The sequence below is a fragment of the Diplotaxodon limnothrissa genome, linkage group LG3 (genome assembly GCF_057381915.1).
Source record: "Diplotaxodon limnothrissa isolate DT_005_m linkage group LG3, D_limnothrissa_male_GT1.1, whole genome shotgun sequence".
Taxonomy (NCBI): domain Eukaryota; kingdom Metazoa; phylum Chordata; class Actinopteri; order Cichliformes; family Cichlidae; genus Diplotaxodon; species Diplotaxodon limnothrissa.
The window spans coordinates 56,315,794-56,331,221 of NC_140598.1; the positions used below are offsets into that span (position 1 = coordinate 56,315,794).

A 15,428-nucleotide genomic window follows, 5' to 3' on the forward strand; every position below is an offset into this window, starting at 1 on the left:
AGCTGGGAGTGAAGAGGGTGTGGTTTGGTGATGTATCTGCTGTCACAGTACTGACTCCCACGCAGGACCTTATGAACGTGGACTAGAGAGCTCAAGGGCGAAACGCCACTGAACTTCCGTACAATCTGCTAAGTAGATTTACAGATAGCATCTAATGGGGCGATCTACTCTTCAAGAAGCTTAAATGTTGCTGCGAGATTATCCGAGGGAAAGAGAGCTGACTGGGTGCTCGTAAGGGAGAGCGCTGACGGTGTAGGAACGCCGAGCAACTAAATCAAATCAGATTTGTGCCTCGACATCACCATTTCTGTTATTAATGATCCAAAATCCTTACATGAGTTCACAGCAGCGAGCCGCGCACCCTGTTGAGACGCAGACTCCTGGTCACACAGGTGGTGTTTACTTTAGGTGTAACCGCTGCGTTACAGACTCTGCAAATCGCGCGCATTATAACCAGGCTGCAGTGTAAGCGAGAGCCATGTGTACAGCATCGATTTCACAGTTCAACCTGCCAACAGTGAAGGATAGAGACTGGTAGCAGGTGCTGGGTAAAACCTGCCAAAACAATCTACACCATTATTCAATTACGGGCCCCCAGAACCTGTTAGGTGTGTTGTTATCACTGGCGAAAAGAATTAAAAACCAATTAGGCAAGTTTGAAACGAGAAAAAAACAAAAAGCGAATGGATGAATAAATATGAGAAATTACACCGCAACTTTACGAGGCGTGAGCTCCGGGATTACTGCGGCCCCAATCAAACGAGGCAATCGATTCCATGATCGTATGTCCTGGCTTAGCTTCCAAAGAGTGAGCCGTATCTGACAGGGCTGAGCTGGATCCCACTGTGAAAGGCAGGATTTTACACTGTCCTTATTAGCTGCAAACAGTGGGGGGAACCAGTGGCTTATGTATAGCAACAGACTGCCAGCAGGTTTTTCCTCCTTTGTTCTTCCACTCTCTTCTTGTCTTCTGCCTTTCCGTTTCAGCTCGTCTGCCGAGCACAGTGAAGTGTAAGTTTTGCAAAGTGAACAGCGCAAATACATTTCCCTCATATCCACTACTTCATCTTTTTTGTGTTTGTGTGTGTGGGGGGCAGGTGGTGGGAGGGTAAGGGACATGATCGCCTGCCTGGATCATCGAAAGTGCACAGAAAGATACATGTAATTACCAAAAGATTGCGGTCGACGTGAGGGGAGGAGGACTAGGAAGACAACCACAGGCTGTCAACGGCAGAGCACTGCAACACAGGTCGGAATCTTGTGCGACAAGATGGGGAAGATGACGGGGAAGATGACGGGCCTGCTGAGGAGATCTAAGCGCTTCATTACAGCCGAGGAAGGAGCGGTGGGTGTGTAGGAGGGAGACGCAGTTGTGTTGACCTCTCATGAGCTCGGCCTTCGGGAGGAGTTGTTAAAGTGGAAGTTACACCGAGAGAAAGACGGAGCGAGCGAGGAAAGAAGGCTGTAATAAGGCACGATGAGAATACGCTTGCATCTCTCCGCTTGGCTGCGGAAAGTCAAGGTGAGAGGGCGGGGCGGAGACAGATGTCAGCCATAAGAGCGCGCTCGTGTTTATGAGTCATCATAAAGGGTCAGCGTGTCACTTGTGCCCGAAGTCGGCCTTGCTAATATGTGAACTGCACAGAGGGGCGTGTGCAATCTGCTGTGTTGCAAAAAGAAAGAGTCGTCGGGCAGATTAAAAATTAGTCATGTTCACAGGACTCTGATGAATTCCTGAGGTAAATACAAGCGCATGCTATTAAGCTTTATTTAGTAAGAGCTTAATGTTTCAAATGCAAAATGTATAAATTCCTTTTTTATTGTTTCACCTTTATGTCGGCGCTGCTTTCCCACCCTCATCGTTCAACGCGGTGGCATTTCCTCATCCAAGAAACTCGCAGCTCATATCGAATAATTATCCAGACAGCAGCTCAAATGAAAACATGACGGATCGCGCCGCGCGTGCCACAGCGCCAGCACGGGCAAACACTGGCACCCACAACGGTAATTGTTCTAACATTTCTTCCATTACAACTGATGGAGCGGGTCGAATCGCAAATTAATAAAATCAATATTGTATCTGCAACATGTGTCCATCGATTTGGCACAGCCCTCCGCTGTTATTGACAGCGGATCCAATCGCACAATCTCGCCGGCTTATAGAGATGTGGAGAGGACGGCGGTAATTTGTCCTAAAAGGAAAAAGAAAGAAAAAGAAGCTCCTCAAGCAGAAAACAGATAAAAGCTGTCAGCGAAGGTGGTCGGGGAGAAGAGAAGGGGCAGATGAGACTCTGGAGTGAGGGAACAGAGGTGGCAAATAAAGGGAGATAGAGTGGGAGGGGTGGGGGAGGCCAGCGAGAGGACTTAAAGGACGAAATGTTAGAGAAAGTGAGGGTAAAAAAAAAAAAAAAGAGTATTAGGATTGAGAGGGAGAGCTTGTCAGTGGAATACAGAGAAAGAAGAGTTGGAGTCATGGGTGGCTGCTCCTCTTATTAAACACTCAAATCCTTCAGTCAGTCTCAGGAACTCTGTAAGGAGACTTGTGTTAAAAGCCGATCCACAATTGAGCTGCCATGTCTCTATCCATACCTCATTTCCAATTAACACACAAACCACTTAAATCTATTGTGCTTTTTTTCCTTCATCCTCCCCATTGAGACTTATTTTCGCAAGACACGTAGCCATAATCAAACACGTAAGCATGACACACAAATGTGAAGGAAGCACTTTCAGTGTGATTCAGTCCAGCCAAAAGGTTCTGATTGATTCATCTGGGAGGTGTGAAGAGAGTTTACCGGGCCGTCACAGATGAATTCATTCATATCCCGCCACCGAATCCGTTTCAAATGCGTCTCCAGTGACCGCTTGTGATTACACTTTGCTTCCACACTCAATATACAAATAAACTGCTACATGACTGCTGCCATGTTTATGCATTGCCAGCAGATTTCTCGATCTTATGGCCATATCTGGGAGCGATCCATAGTTAAACCACACAAGGTGCCTCGGTATTTCTCCCTCGTGGAACCCTAATAGGAGTCCTGGGTATTAAAGCAATTAAGCTGCAGAAACTGTTTTACAGCATTATGGGAATGCAGTCAAGTTATGAGTTATGGTTTCTTTTTTTTTTACTGTTTAAGTCAGACTTATCGAGTAAGAGAAAACATTAAAGAGATCGCTGAATGAAAATGCCACTGGGTCCTGAGGGTATTGCAGAATTTTCCATCACCTTAGGGGACAATTGCATGTGTTACAGGGATCCAGACAGGACAGGAAAACCCAGCTTCTGCATTAGGCAGCAGCTTTTTTACAGCATAATATATGGAGCCATAATGTGTGTGTCTATTATTTTAGAAATCTGACACCAATAGAATAAATTGGAAGTAATTGTAAGAGGATGGGATGGGGGTGGAAGTCCTTATGTTTTTTCCATGCTGTTCAAGCATGTGGAAAGGGCAAAAATAATTTCATTTCCCATCGAACTGGAGGTCAATTACATTGCACCACTGGGATAAGGTCCGGCTGAAAACAATGCCTATGTGTTGGAGAAAAGAAAGAAAAAATGACTCCAACCTACACTCGGTGGACTGGAGTAGCAACAATGTAAATTAAGCAACCGACATAATCATGAGGAAAAAAATTGCCATGTCCATCTGAGTAGTCAAAGAGAGCAAGAATCAACCAATCGTATTGTTTCTCTATGATAAGAAAAAATAATGTCCACACTCCCAGTTAAGGTTTCGAAGAACGAGCCTCGTTCACTGATATGTGCACAGAAATGTTCTTACACTGTGCAAAAGTGTGCGCGTGCAATTTCTACAGGTAAAATCTTGAGGACCAAATGATAAAATAATATCTTTTTACGTGTCAGCAAGTATAAAATGGTTTCTCACACATGTGGTAAGTCTTGCTTGCAAGTGACACTGGATGACCCATCTAGGACTGTGTGCTGCAGGCTAATTTCAAAGAATCAGGCCAGTGAATCATCGGTCCCTGTCTCCAACTTGCAGCTTGATTATTAACTAAAGAGGGAAAAAAGCCACAAGTTTCTTGCAATAAACCAGTGTAGCTATTAAGCAATGTAGTTATTGTAGCCCTCGAGGACTTGTGCTGTCTTTGTGTTTAAAATGTTAGAATTAAACTCATTTGCTGGCAGTTACTGTGTGTTTTAAGAATTACCCAAAATTAAACACACATAGCTGAGATCTTACTGACCGGTAATAACCCAACCGGCCTAAAGCCCATACCTTAAAGCAGGGGTGAGAAACTAGGACTGTTGTGGAGGGCCACACCAGTAAGTTAAACTCAGTTCTGCTGAAAATAATTTTCCCTCTTTATTATCTCATTGGTAATCACACTAATAATAATTATAATAATTATAATAATTATAATAAAGTTGATTTGTACAGCACTTTTCAAAACTTGAGTTTTAAACTGCTTTCCGTGCGGCGCTCCACAACAGTCCCAGTTTCTGATGTAGCCCCTTGGTAAAAGTGCCCGCCTCCGCTAAAGCCTTTCTCATGATCTTGCGCATATTTCAAGAATCTAGCTGCCTCATGGTCAAAATGGTAAACTAGTGAAATGCTTGAGTTCAAAAGGTTGAAAACTTGAGTAGATGCAAGTGTGACAGACGCAAAAAGTGACTGAAAGTGGGCTACTGTTCATTGCAGTGGCTTTATCCTTGTTAGTATCCCAAGACTATGACACCTAGGAAAGACAGTGGCACTGGGTGACTGAAATAGCATAATGTGCATATTACAGCGAGGAATAAAAAGACCATTTGCTAGCTCTGGATCACAGACAAAAAGGGCTTTCACTTCACAACATGAAAGCTACTGTCAGGCCCACTACTGAGGGAACCATGTAAGGACATCAAATGTTAAAAGATGGCTTTGATTTGAATTACTACAACTCACTTCAATGCAGCCGCTGTAGACTACACAGCTAAATGCCCATGATTAAATATTTCCCCCTTTTTTGAGCATCAGGATTTTTGGCAGACGTAATTATTGTGACTTTGGTGTTCCACTTCAAAGTTCATTAAAAAGACAATAGCAAAGGTCATATGGCAATGTCCATGCCACTTCCTTTAGCCTCGCCTGGATATCCTCTCAGCACGCTCATCCTGTCACCCCATGCTGATCCTTCCATTCCCTGTCCAAATGCTTTCACTTAGGTTATGTTGCAGCCTCACAGTGTTTTTCACCTGCTGCACTAATTAAATCATTTTTATTTACCCCCTTCAGAGATGCCTCACTAGTCAGAACATTAGCCGGCGTCCACTGAGCTGAACTGAACTGAGAATGAGTACTTTTCTTTTTAATGAAAGTCAAAACGGCCTTTCTTGCTGTGATGGAAATAGAGACTTGACATCATCAGACGTGATTCCTCAAAGATATTAATGCGCTTTGAACCGAGGGAGCTGATGGGAAGGTTGTGACAAGCGCCATTTAAAAAAACAAGAGAAAGCCTGAATGCATTATGGGATATATGCCTTACTCCGTTTTGGAACAGCAGCAGCACTAACAGGTTGACGAAAAACGGATTAAAAGTTCAAAAATGATTTGCTCGCTTCTATTTTTATAAATTGCACGGCTCCAAAAACGCCACTCGGAGTAAAATAAGTGTAAACTGTAACACTGTTGATCTAACTGATGCCACATGGAATTAATACGACGCAGGAAGCGTTAATCACCTGTCAGTTATAACAAAGAGACGGCTTGATAAACAACAGCGCTGCATCAGCAGGTAGCGTTCCTCTAAACTGATAAACTGTATTATTTTTCACAGGTAAGCAACACTGTCATTCACATTTCCTGCGCTCGTGCAGGGTGTTATGTTTTCGGATAACAGAAACCATCGCGCGTCTTCGCACTCACTGCAGGGTCCTAATCTTTTCCACTAGACTGGATGACACATCTGAGATATTTAGTATTTCCGACCATTTCTGATGAGGCGCTGTTGTTAAGAGGAAACGAGAATGGGCAAGAACATTAGGAGAGCTGGGGGATACATACTGTAGGGCACACATTCATACTGGACTTCCAGGTATTTGTAGGTTCCCGGGCACGGGTCAGGAAATACGTCTGGTCCTGCCACAACAGCACACTGGGTCCTGTTGTTACATCTGAAAGCAAAGAAAAGTCATTCTGTTAAAATAAATAAATAAGTAAAGCATTAGATAATCACGTCCTTGTGAATGGCCACAATATACAGTGGCACATTAGTCAGACATTTAGTGTGTGGTTAATGAACTTTAAAGCACTTTATTCCGTAGAAGAGATTAAGACGATCACAAAGCTCCACTGTTTATGAACTCAACTCATCTACTTTTATGCCTCGAATTCACGGGATACATTTATTTTAATTAATTTATTTCTATTTTTGGATTTCTCGGAGGAAGACTGACAAAATATGCCATCACGATGTCACTAAACCTAGAGACTACACTAACACAAAGTCTGTTACAAACTGGAAATATGAATGGAAGCAAATAAGGGCGGCCTAATCAATCAGGAAATGAATTCACACGTTTATCTATTTATTTATATTTATCTATAACTCCTATGGTTCAACTGCCGTTTCTAAAAACAGAATTTTCAGTGATTCAAGTCGATCCAGACACAAAATAGTTCAACTGTTTGATCGCTATTAGCTGTTAGTGTTTCTAAATTAATGCAAATTTCAGAGTTGATGTATTTTTCTTGTTGCATTTATATGTTTCTAGCCGTACTTTAGACCCCAAGCTACATTTTAACATAGATTCCTACGGTGTTTTATTCTTTACACTTCATCAAGGACTTCATCTACCTCTCATCCACAGCTAATTTTAGAATCACCCATTAGCCTATTATGCATGTCTGTGGACTGTGGGAGGAAGCTGGAGTACACAGAGGAAACCTACACAGGCACCGGGAGAAGATACAAGTCGCCACAGAGAAACGCAGCATTTAGATCTGAACCAGGAACCTTCTTCCTGTGATAGGATTGTGCTACCAATGCACCTCATAGACTGCATATATGGTGTTTTTCACAGCTAATATAATATATGCAATATCTCATACAACACATATGAGCAACGACTAGTGGATAACAATACTGACAAGAGACTTGTTTAGATATGCTGCCCTAAATAAAGTAGAAGAGAGAGAAGATAGCTCTGACATTGGAAGCTCTTGAAATTGCCACAGGCAGCTAGCAGCATAACAGCTGGTGGCTGTCTGCTAGGCAATGAGCTGATTTCACTCGTGAACTGAACCTCTAAATTGTATTTGTCGTGATGATGGTCTGGGGAATTTTTCATTCAAATATCCAACAAATAACATGACTTGCTAACTGGTCATTTCACAAGCGAAATTTTAGTATTTATATCTGTAGTATGGATATTTGCACATACACACCAATGTGCAGTGTTGAGAAGGTTACTTTTATACATTTTAAATGTATTCCACGACAGATTACAGATTACATGCCCCAAAATGTATTTTGTAACGTTACTCAATGAGAGTAACGTATTCTGAATACTTTGGATTACTTAATATATTATCATGCTTTTTACAACTACATGAATGTACTATTGCTGTGTGATTTATTACTATTACTGAAGGATACTCACCATACCAACACCAACTAGATTTTTAAATTTTATTATAAAATGAGTAACAGTAGGGTGGACATTAGGTAAGGCTGCACTTTTTGCAGCGATCTCATATAGAAAACTATTCGGCGCGTATATAAAACAGGTGTTTGGGTTTCCACCGGCATGGAATTACCAAAAATAGAGAGGGCATAGCCTAACATATGAAACAGGAAAAGACCACCGGATTACACCCTTAATTTCAACAAAGTAACTGTATTCTGAATACCACCTCTTTGAAAAGTAACTGTAACGGAATAAAGTTACTCATATTCTATATTTTAAATACGTAACGCCGCTACATGTATTCCGTTACTCCCCAACACTGCCAATGTGCTATGATGACAAAACTTGCTACCATTAGCTGAAAACACTAACATTTTGTCTCACTATGGCCTCTTCTGGCCACAACGAAAGCAAAAATGACTAAATTGATAAAACCGGGGCCTAAAAACTAGATTTCACAAAGAACTGTGTGATGCCACAGTGGCCACATCCACGTTTTGTATACAGCCAGCGCTTGAGAGACATGTTGTAAATGAATAACGATCATAAAGTTCACTTTAATTTAGGTTCAGGTGACACAGTCAGGGGCAAATTCATCTTTCTGTGAAGGATTAGAGCGGGAAGTCACGGACTTACGACCAGGCTTCAACCACATACAGGTAACATTGTTATGACTGCATGATGGATGGTGGCAGCGGCGGTAGAGAGGACGGAGTAGACACAATCGACCGAGTGCGAAATCAGCTCCCACATAAAATGTAGGTCTTCATTAAAAAACACAATTACGGTGCCTGTGGTAGTCTCATGTGCCATTTTGTTTTTGGCAGTCATCAATCAAAGCCCCACTCCATATGCACGGAGACCCTCTCGCCACAGATAATAGCAACACTTATCTCACAACATTAACTCTTAAATCTTTTGACAGGTATCGATCTTTTCCAGCTCTGCATCTATTTAAAAAGTGAAGAAAAATGAGAGGATACGAAGGTGGGACAGGCTTCTGTTCAAAGCACCGGGTTGCATATGTGATCTTAGTGAGGCCCTCCTGCTCCAAGCTCCAGTGTATACAGGATTGCCATTCGTCAGATCTATACTCGTTTACAGACCGCCATTATATTGCCATATATAAAAGGTATTTATGCCCCACCAAGGCCGTTCACAGCGCAAGTCTTGTGAAGGTCAAGGCAGGGTCTGACACAATGATTCATACACCACAATTAAAGGATTCTCTACACCTTAATTAACATTGATTGGCTGCTGACTAATCAATCGCACCAGTGACGGACAAGCAAAAAAGGGGCCCCATCTCATTTCGAGCCAGCCAAGTAATGAGATATGGTCTGCCGACTCTCGACTCGTGTGAGCTTTATGTGTTACGTGACCAGCTCCCACCTCCTTCCAACATCCGCCTCATCTTCTGCCGCTCGCCTCATCTGACCGTCAGCACCATGAAGACTTAAACTGCAGGCAGTAAGCGCCAGTCGAACAATAAGAGGTCAAGCCTATGAAAGTGGGGAACAATTATCAGGGCTCATCTCTATACCCTTTTTCTTTGCCATACTTTCTGATTTATTCTACTTAGAGACCGGAGGATTTGTAATCAGCAGGTTCAAAGATGATATGTCAGAAAGAACTGCAAAGGAGATGGTCGGCAGAGATGCAACTAGCTAGAAGCTGGACTGGAGAGTGGATATTGCAACACATACACACATTTTTCCTAACTATATTGCACAGTAGCTGTTGTTGTGCAGAGTACTGAAGTACCGAGCTGATACCGTCTTTTAGGTTTACCGACGCTCACTGAGAATTTAAGCTATGATCAAATCCAAAAATTTAATCATACAGTGGTTTATAATAACTTACTCTTGAGGGAATAACGTGTATTTACCATGTATTTAATATTATTGCAAACTTAATCCCAGCCTTATCATCCACCTTGACCCAAATCCCTCTTATCAGTCCATGTTTTAACCTACACACACAAATGCCTCCTAATCAGTGTTCCTATAGTGTCCTGAAGTCACCCAGACACTGAAAAATAATTACAATTAAATGTATAGATAGAGGGAGATGGAGGGAGAAGCTACGGACACCACAAAGACTTCACAACACCAATTATGGGTGTTAATCGGGATTGCGTCAGACAATTGGCACTGGTTTGATCCTTGAACTAGCAGTGGGGAGGGGTAATAGAGTCAGTATGAGGGATGAATTTAAATATGTATAGGGGTATGTTGCTTACACACAGCACAGCTCACTGAGGGAAGTAAACATCAGGTGGCACGAGCTGCTGTAGGTATCGCCTTGGAAGGTTTCAGAGGCAATGAGACGCAAACGGATTTGTGTGTAGGTTCAATGGGCACATAAGCCCCTTACAGCGATGCAGTCCTTTCCATTAACCTGGCAGTATCTTAATGTGCTGGCTACATGTCCAAGCCAATGGCACTCTGGTGACAGATCAGATTACTGGAGTCAATCCAGTCAGTTCTTGAAAAAAAAACAACAGGAGCTGACGTTAGCTTGTTGCTTCAAGCTGTTTCTGGAAGTTTTTCTTAGGAGTGACTAAAACCCTAAAAGCCCGCTAAAAAAAGATTGCAGTCCCGTAACAACAAACGGAAACTGCAGGCTTTTATTTGTACGTTTAAACCCTATTTTAAAACACTTGACATAATTCCGAGTATAATATTTTTTGTTGATATAGCTCATGTGTAGCATTCATTTCATTGTCATGTCATTTCTCAAAAACCCAAACAAACCTTTGTTCACTTATTCAAACTGTTATGTATTTAAATGGTTATAACCTGTTACTGTGACTTCATAATAAAATGAATCGGCTATAGCCAAAAAGTATCCCATGCCAATATTACTGTCAGGCTGAAAACCTGCCCTCAGCTCAATCCGTCACATGTCACATGACCTTTGACCTTGAAGGAGAGGTGACAGATCATGTGACATGATATTTTAAATCTTTCTACATGTTGACAATACACAGCACACTTGTCAATTTGCAACCAATAAATCATTAAGTTGACCTTGGAGACCTTGAAGCCAATTTTAACAGACGGCTAACATGACCCGACTCTACACCCCTACGACGTTTTATCAAAATTCATCCATTTTTGAGTCACTGGATGGCACGGATGCGAACGCTGTTTTTACTTCAGATGTGTGAGCTGCGTCTATAAGCTCCACTTCAACAATTGTGAAATAAGTTAACCAGAGCGTGAGCGGATGCATTCACATAACTGTATCTCTGACTGTCAAGACAACTATGAAAACACAGCTGCCGATTTAAGAAATCTCCAACCAGAACACGCCGTGTGTCATTTGATGTGCTGTCCAACTTCCCACAGGGTACACAGCGATGTGGAAGCACCTTGGCTTGTTCCGTGAATGTAACGGGAGAGCGTGTGAACGATGTCATGAGGACCATTAAAGTTAAAGTGTTTCAACGTTTGAATGACAAAATGCCGCCATCGACAGACTGATGAAGGCAGCAACGTTACATACGGCGTGCCTGAAAAGGGCTTTAATGACACCAAATGACAAGGACTGCATCTGGATGCAATCATGTATGAGATATGATCTCAAAAAGACCATAAGAAACATTTTGCTATTTGGTCTCCAACTACCGCATTTCTATCCACATTCCCGATTTCCCCTCCCTTATAGCTTTTTCCTCCTGTTCCCACGTCTGCTGTTTGTTATAACTGGCAGATTAGAACTCAGGCTGCCAGCTGACGAGGGGAGATGTGGCACAAAGCAGCAGAACCCTATGTAAGCACAAACCGTAATCACTATAATCGCCGGGCTGATCCGGCTGCTGCCTGTGACGACAGTAAGTGGGTCGAGTCCCCTTTGGCCCGCTGACCACCGACGCAGGTCAAATACTGTATCAATGGATCAATGGGCGGATGGACGAATGGGTGAACAAACGAATCGATAAAAGAAAAGAGGACGGAGACATGCGAAACAGACAGGGACGGTGCGGCCGCTGTCAAAGACAGACAGATCCGTACACGTTGGCGAGTAATAAAAGAGAACTGGTGTGCACCACTGTTCTCCTTTCAGAACTCAATTGATTTATATCAGGAGGGAAATACCAACCCGAGTGGAAGAAGAGAAAGGTTTGCCAGTTTTTAAAGGTTCAGCGGGGGGAGGGGGAAAAATGCTTTGCTCCATTTCCTTCCAGCATGCCAAATTGCTCTGAGCCATTTTCCATTTGTAATCCAGAATCCACATGAAAGAATTTCGCCTGAAGTAAGTCAAATATGAATGGAGACGTTTCAGCTGGCGTTCATGCACTTATTTTCGGCGTGTATGCCGAAAATAAGTGCATGCTGTTTGTTTCCTGTGCCCCTTTGTGTGCTGTGTGCACATTTGTGAGGGTTTATATTTGTGAGGAAGGAAAGGACGGAAGTGAAAGAAGAAAAAAAAGTGACGGACGGGTCAATATCCCCGTCCCTCTGTTGGGACCCATTACGCTTTAGTGATGGTCTTCGCCACCCACGATCGACTTCATTCATTATCTTTCCCAGTTGCATGCAGCAACATCCATCTTTTCCCATTCAGCCTGTCTCCTGGTGCAGCACACACACAAACACAAAAGGAACTCACAACCTTTAAAACACCCAGAAAAAGAAAGAAAAAAAATCTCAGAAAACATGATAAGAGGAAGTGAAGCGATGGCCTTGAACGCCTTGTGCATTTGGCTCCTGAGTAAAACCAAGAAGTCTTACAAGTTAGCAATTCAGTGTTGATTAGTGGAGCTCCTTTACAGAACGAGGAATTATCAGTTAAAGCCCTGGTGGAAAAGCTCCTGTTCACACAGAGAGGCTTGTTAGGGAGCATAAGCTTGAAGTTTTCTGTAACGCTGCTATAGAATAATGTGTTTTTGACGCAATTTGGAGTTACTTCAGCCACGAGCTGGGGATTATCAGACACATTAACTACAGCTAGTGTAACATAAATCAGCCAAATTGAACTAATTCATTAACTCCTCCTGTAAGCTCTGAGGTATAACTCTTAAACCGGACTTTTACGCTCATTTCCAGCTCTATATTTCAGTCCTGGGCTGCACTAGAGTAGCTTTGCACGATTCACAGCTGAAGCTAATCCTTATATATACACCACGCTGGACCATGTGTGGTCCAGAATTATGTTCATCCTCACTCTGAAACAAAGTTTCTTCTGATTGGCCGCCTCTCAAAAAGAGAAGATCTGAACAGATGAGCATATAAATGAACGGCCCCCAACTCGATTTTGGTCATCACACTGTTCTCCAAAAGGAGGAAAAAGCTGTTGGATATTAAATGCTTTGCACGTATGCTTATCTCATTATTTCAAACTATGGTTGGGTTCATAATAGAATCATAATGGGTCAACTTTAATATCCAGCAAGAATAGCACAGTACAGTATCTGAATTAAAGGTGAAAAACTTACGGGGAAAGAAAAATTTTTTTTATTAGCTTCTATATTTCGTCAGCCTTGATGATAAATTGGAAAGGATTGTTTCCTGGCAGCCAATCTTCTATAATCATAACCACATCATACCTGTTACTGGCAGCCCATACATCACTTAACATGATTGACATGTTTCTAGCAACTTGACGACTTTATTATAGGAGTGTGGACTTAGAAGCTAGGAGGAAATACAGTATTTGATTATTTTACTTATTTATTTGCTCTAGATTTCTCTTCAGGCTATGAGAATGGACTCTCTGTTATTTGGTTTACCCTCTGGGACAGTGTTCCTGGGCTTCCAGTGAAACCAGGACTCGTGCGCCTGTGTGTAGGTCAGAGTTCACTCTTGAACTGACATTCAACAGAGCTAATAAAAAGATGAGCAGTGATCAGACAGTAAGAGATGATTTTGAGATTGGATTTCATCAAAACTGTTCCCTGCGTTTACTTTTACTTCCTACCTCCATGCTTCACTTCAGCCTGCTCAAACATGATTGGTTGACAGCACACATTCCCAGCAAATCACCTCAACCCAGCACCTGACGTCCTGAAAGGTAAACTAAAGAATCCTCCAAAAATAATCCAAAGCTGTAGCTGCTGCACGCCCACACCCAGCTCAGCCAGGAGGCACACCCACGTTTTTCTAAATACATGACTAAATCATGCAAAATATACTTTGAGGCGATAAATAACAACAACAAAAAAATGGATGGACTCAGACTCCTACAGACTAAGACGGTGGAAACCGAGGGATAAGACTCACAACAGCAAAATGGAAGAGACAGGGAGCGCCAGCGCTAACTGCTTAACTTTCAAAATAAGAGTGTGGGGCTTGCTAGATAGTAAACAGACCGCATAACTTACCTGGGCAGCCCACCAACATAATTGATATGCAAGGGAAATACTGTATGAGTACAAAATCTGTTCATAAATAATAACCAGTGATGCAGCCTCACTCAGCTACATAGGTCATAACAGAAAACTTTGTGTTTGTGAATGTTTATTTTATCCATTCACAGGCACACATTAGACTATATTAATATATGTACTTAAGCTGTAAAGTTAACATTTTCTAACAAAGTTGTTGATTTGAGGAAGAAGGATTCAGGCTCATTTTAAAGCAACATATATTACATCTACTTAAACTGAAAGATTGAAAACATAATTCACCTCATTGTGTGCCACGTTTCTGTGGTTACTGTATCAGAGTTAGTCCGGTCTGCCAGTCTGCAGGGGAAACAAACGGAAACCAAAACTCTTGTCCTTTGCCTCCAGAGACACAGAACCTATGAAGAGACTTCCTCACTCATATGCAAACACATAACCCCATGCTTTACCCCATCTGTAAAGCAGCGCTGAATGGAGACAACAAATTCCATCGTTTTTCTTGTCTTTTTCCATAACATCAATAGAGAGAGAGCCACTCAACACAGATTAAAAAGCAAAAAGAGGCAGATTGGGAATGAATGCAGTGCATAAAACGTAAATACAATGGCCGAGCGTGGGTGCGAAGGATTTGGAGTGCATTGCCGAAGGAGCTCAATGTTCTTGAGTGCTTAAGCTCGCAGAAACGTGCAAACATCTTCATGCTAGTGCACCCGTCCTTAATATTCAATGGATAATCGATGACTGCGAGGAGCGCTAACACACCGAAGCACTTCCTGCACGATGGGTGGCATCTGCAGCACGCCACGAAATGGAAGAAAATCATTTGTCAGACCGTTTGCACACAACAAAACATCAGCCATATTCTTTTTTTTCTTTTCTTTTTTTACAGGATTAACTCAGTGGAGCTGAGTAGAAATAAAGAAAGTGCTGAGTGAGTCCACAGTGCGGGGAAGATGGCGCGTCTGCGTGCATGAGCTCTGTGAACGGCCTTTATTGGGCTGCGTTAAGTACGGAATAAGACTTTCATTAAGAGCAGTCAAACAAAGGTCAGGAATGATCATCTCTCATGAACTCCTTCCACTGCTTACATAAATTCAATGCTATTTCTGAAAGAAAAAAAACAGCATCTCATTCTCCTTCCCCCCCCCCTCCTGACAAGCATAATCCCTCTTAACCATTCACACAGATTAGTAGCTTTCATAAGATTTTACATCACACAGTTTCCTCCCTCTCTAATATTGTATTTGGAAGATAAGCCACAGTTCATTCCGACGCAACGACAAGCTGAGAAAAACACAGCGGCGCTGGGGCACTCTGACTGGATGTGGAAACATGATTAACCACAACACAGACTGCAGTATTTTAAAGATTCAAGTCTACACTGAGTTTACGGACGGGGCGACATATAGATTCACGTGTGACGTCCTTTGCGTA

At 42.3% G+C, this 15,428-nt stretch overlaps 1 protein-coding gene across 3 annotated transcripts in view; it reads right to left on the reverse strand.

The window, feature by feature from the left end:
- The window catches only part of LOC146636642 (adhesion G protein-coupled receptor L3), a 268,557-nt gene that overhangs the window by 120,301 nt on the left and 132,828 nt on the right, over nt 1-15,428 (reverse strand). For all 3 annotated transcript variants that reach the window (XM_085349627.1, XM_085349626.1, XM_085349628.1), the window contains exon 5: nt 6,018-6,127. In XM_085349627.1, coding sequence (XP_085205753.1) covers nt 6,018-6,127 — 110 coding nt within the window. The remainder of the gene's footprint in view (nt 1-6,017; nt 6,128-15,428) is intronic.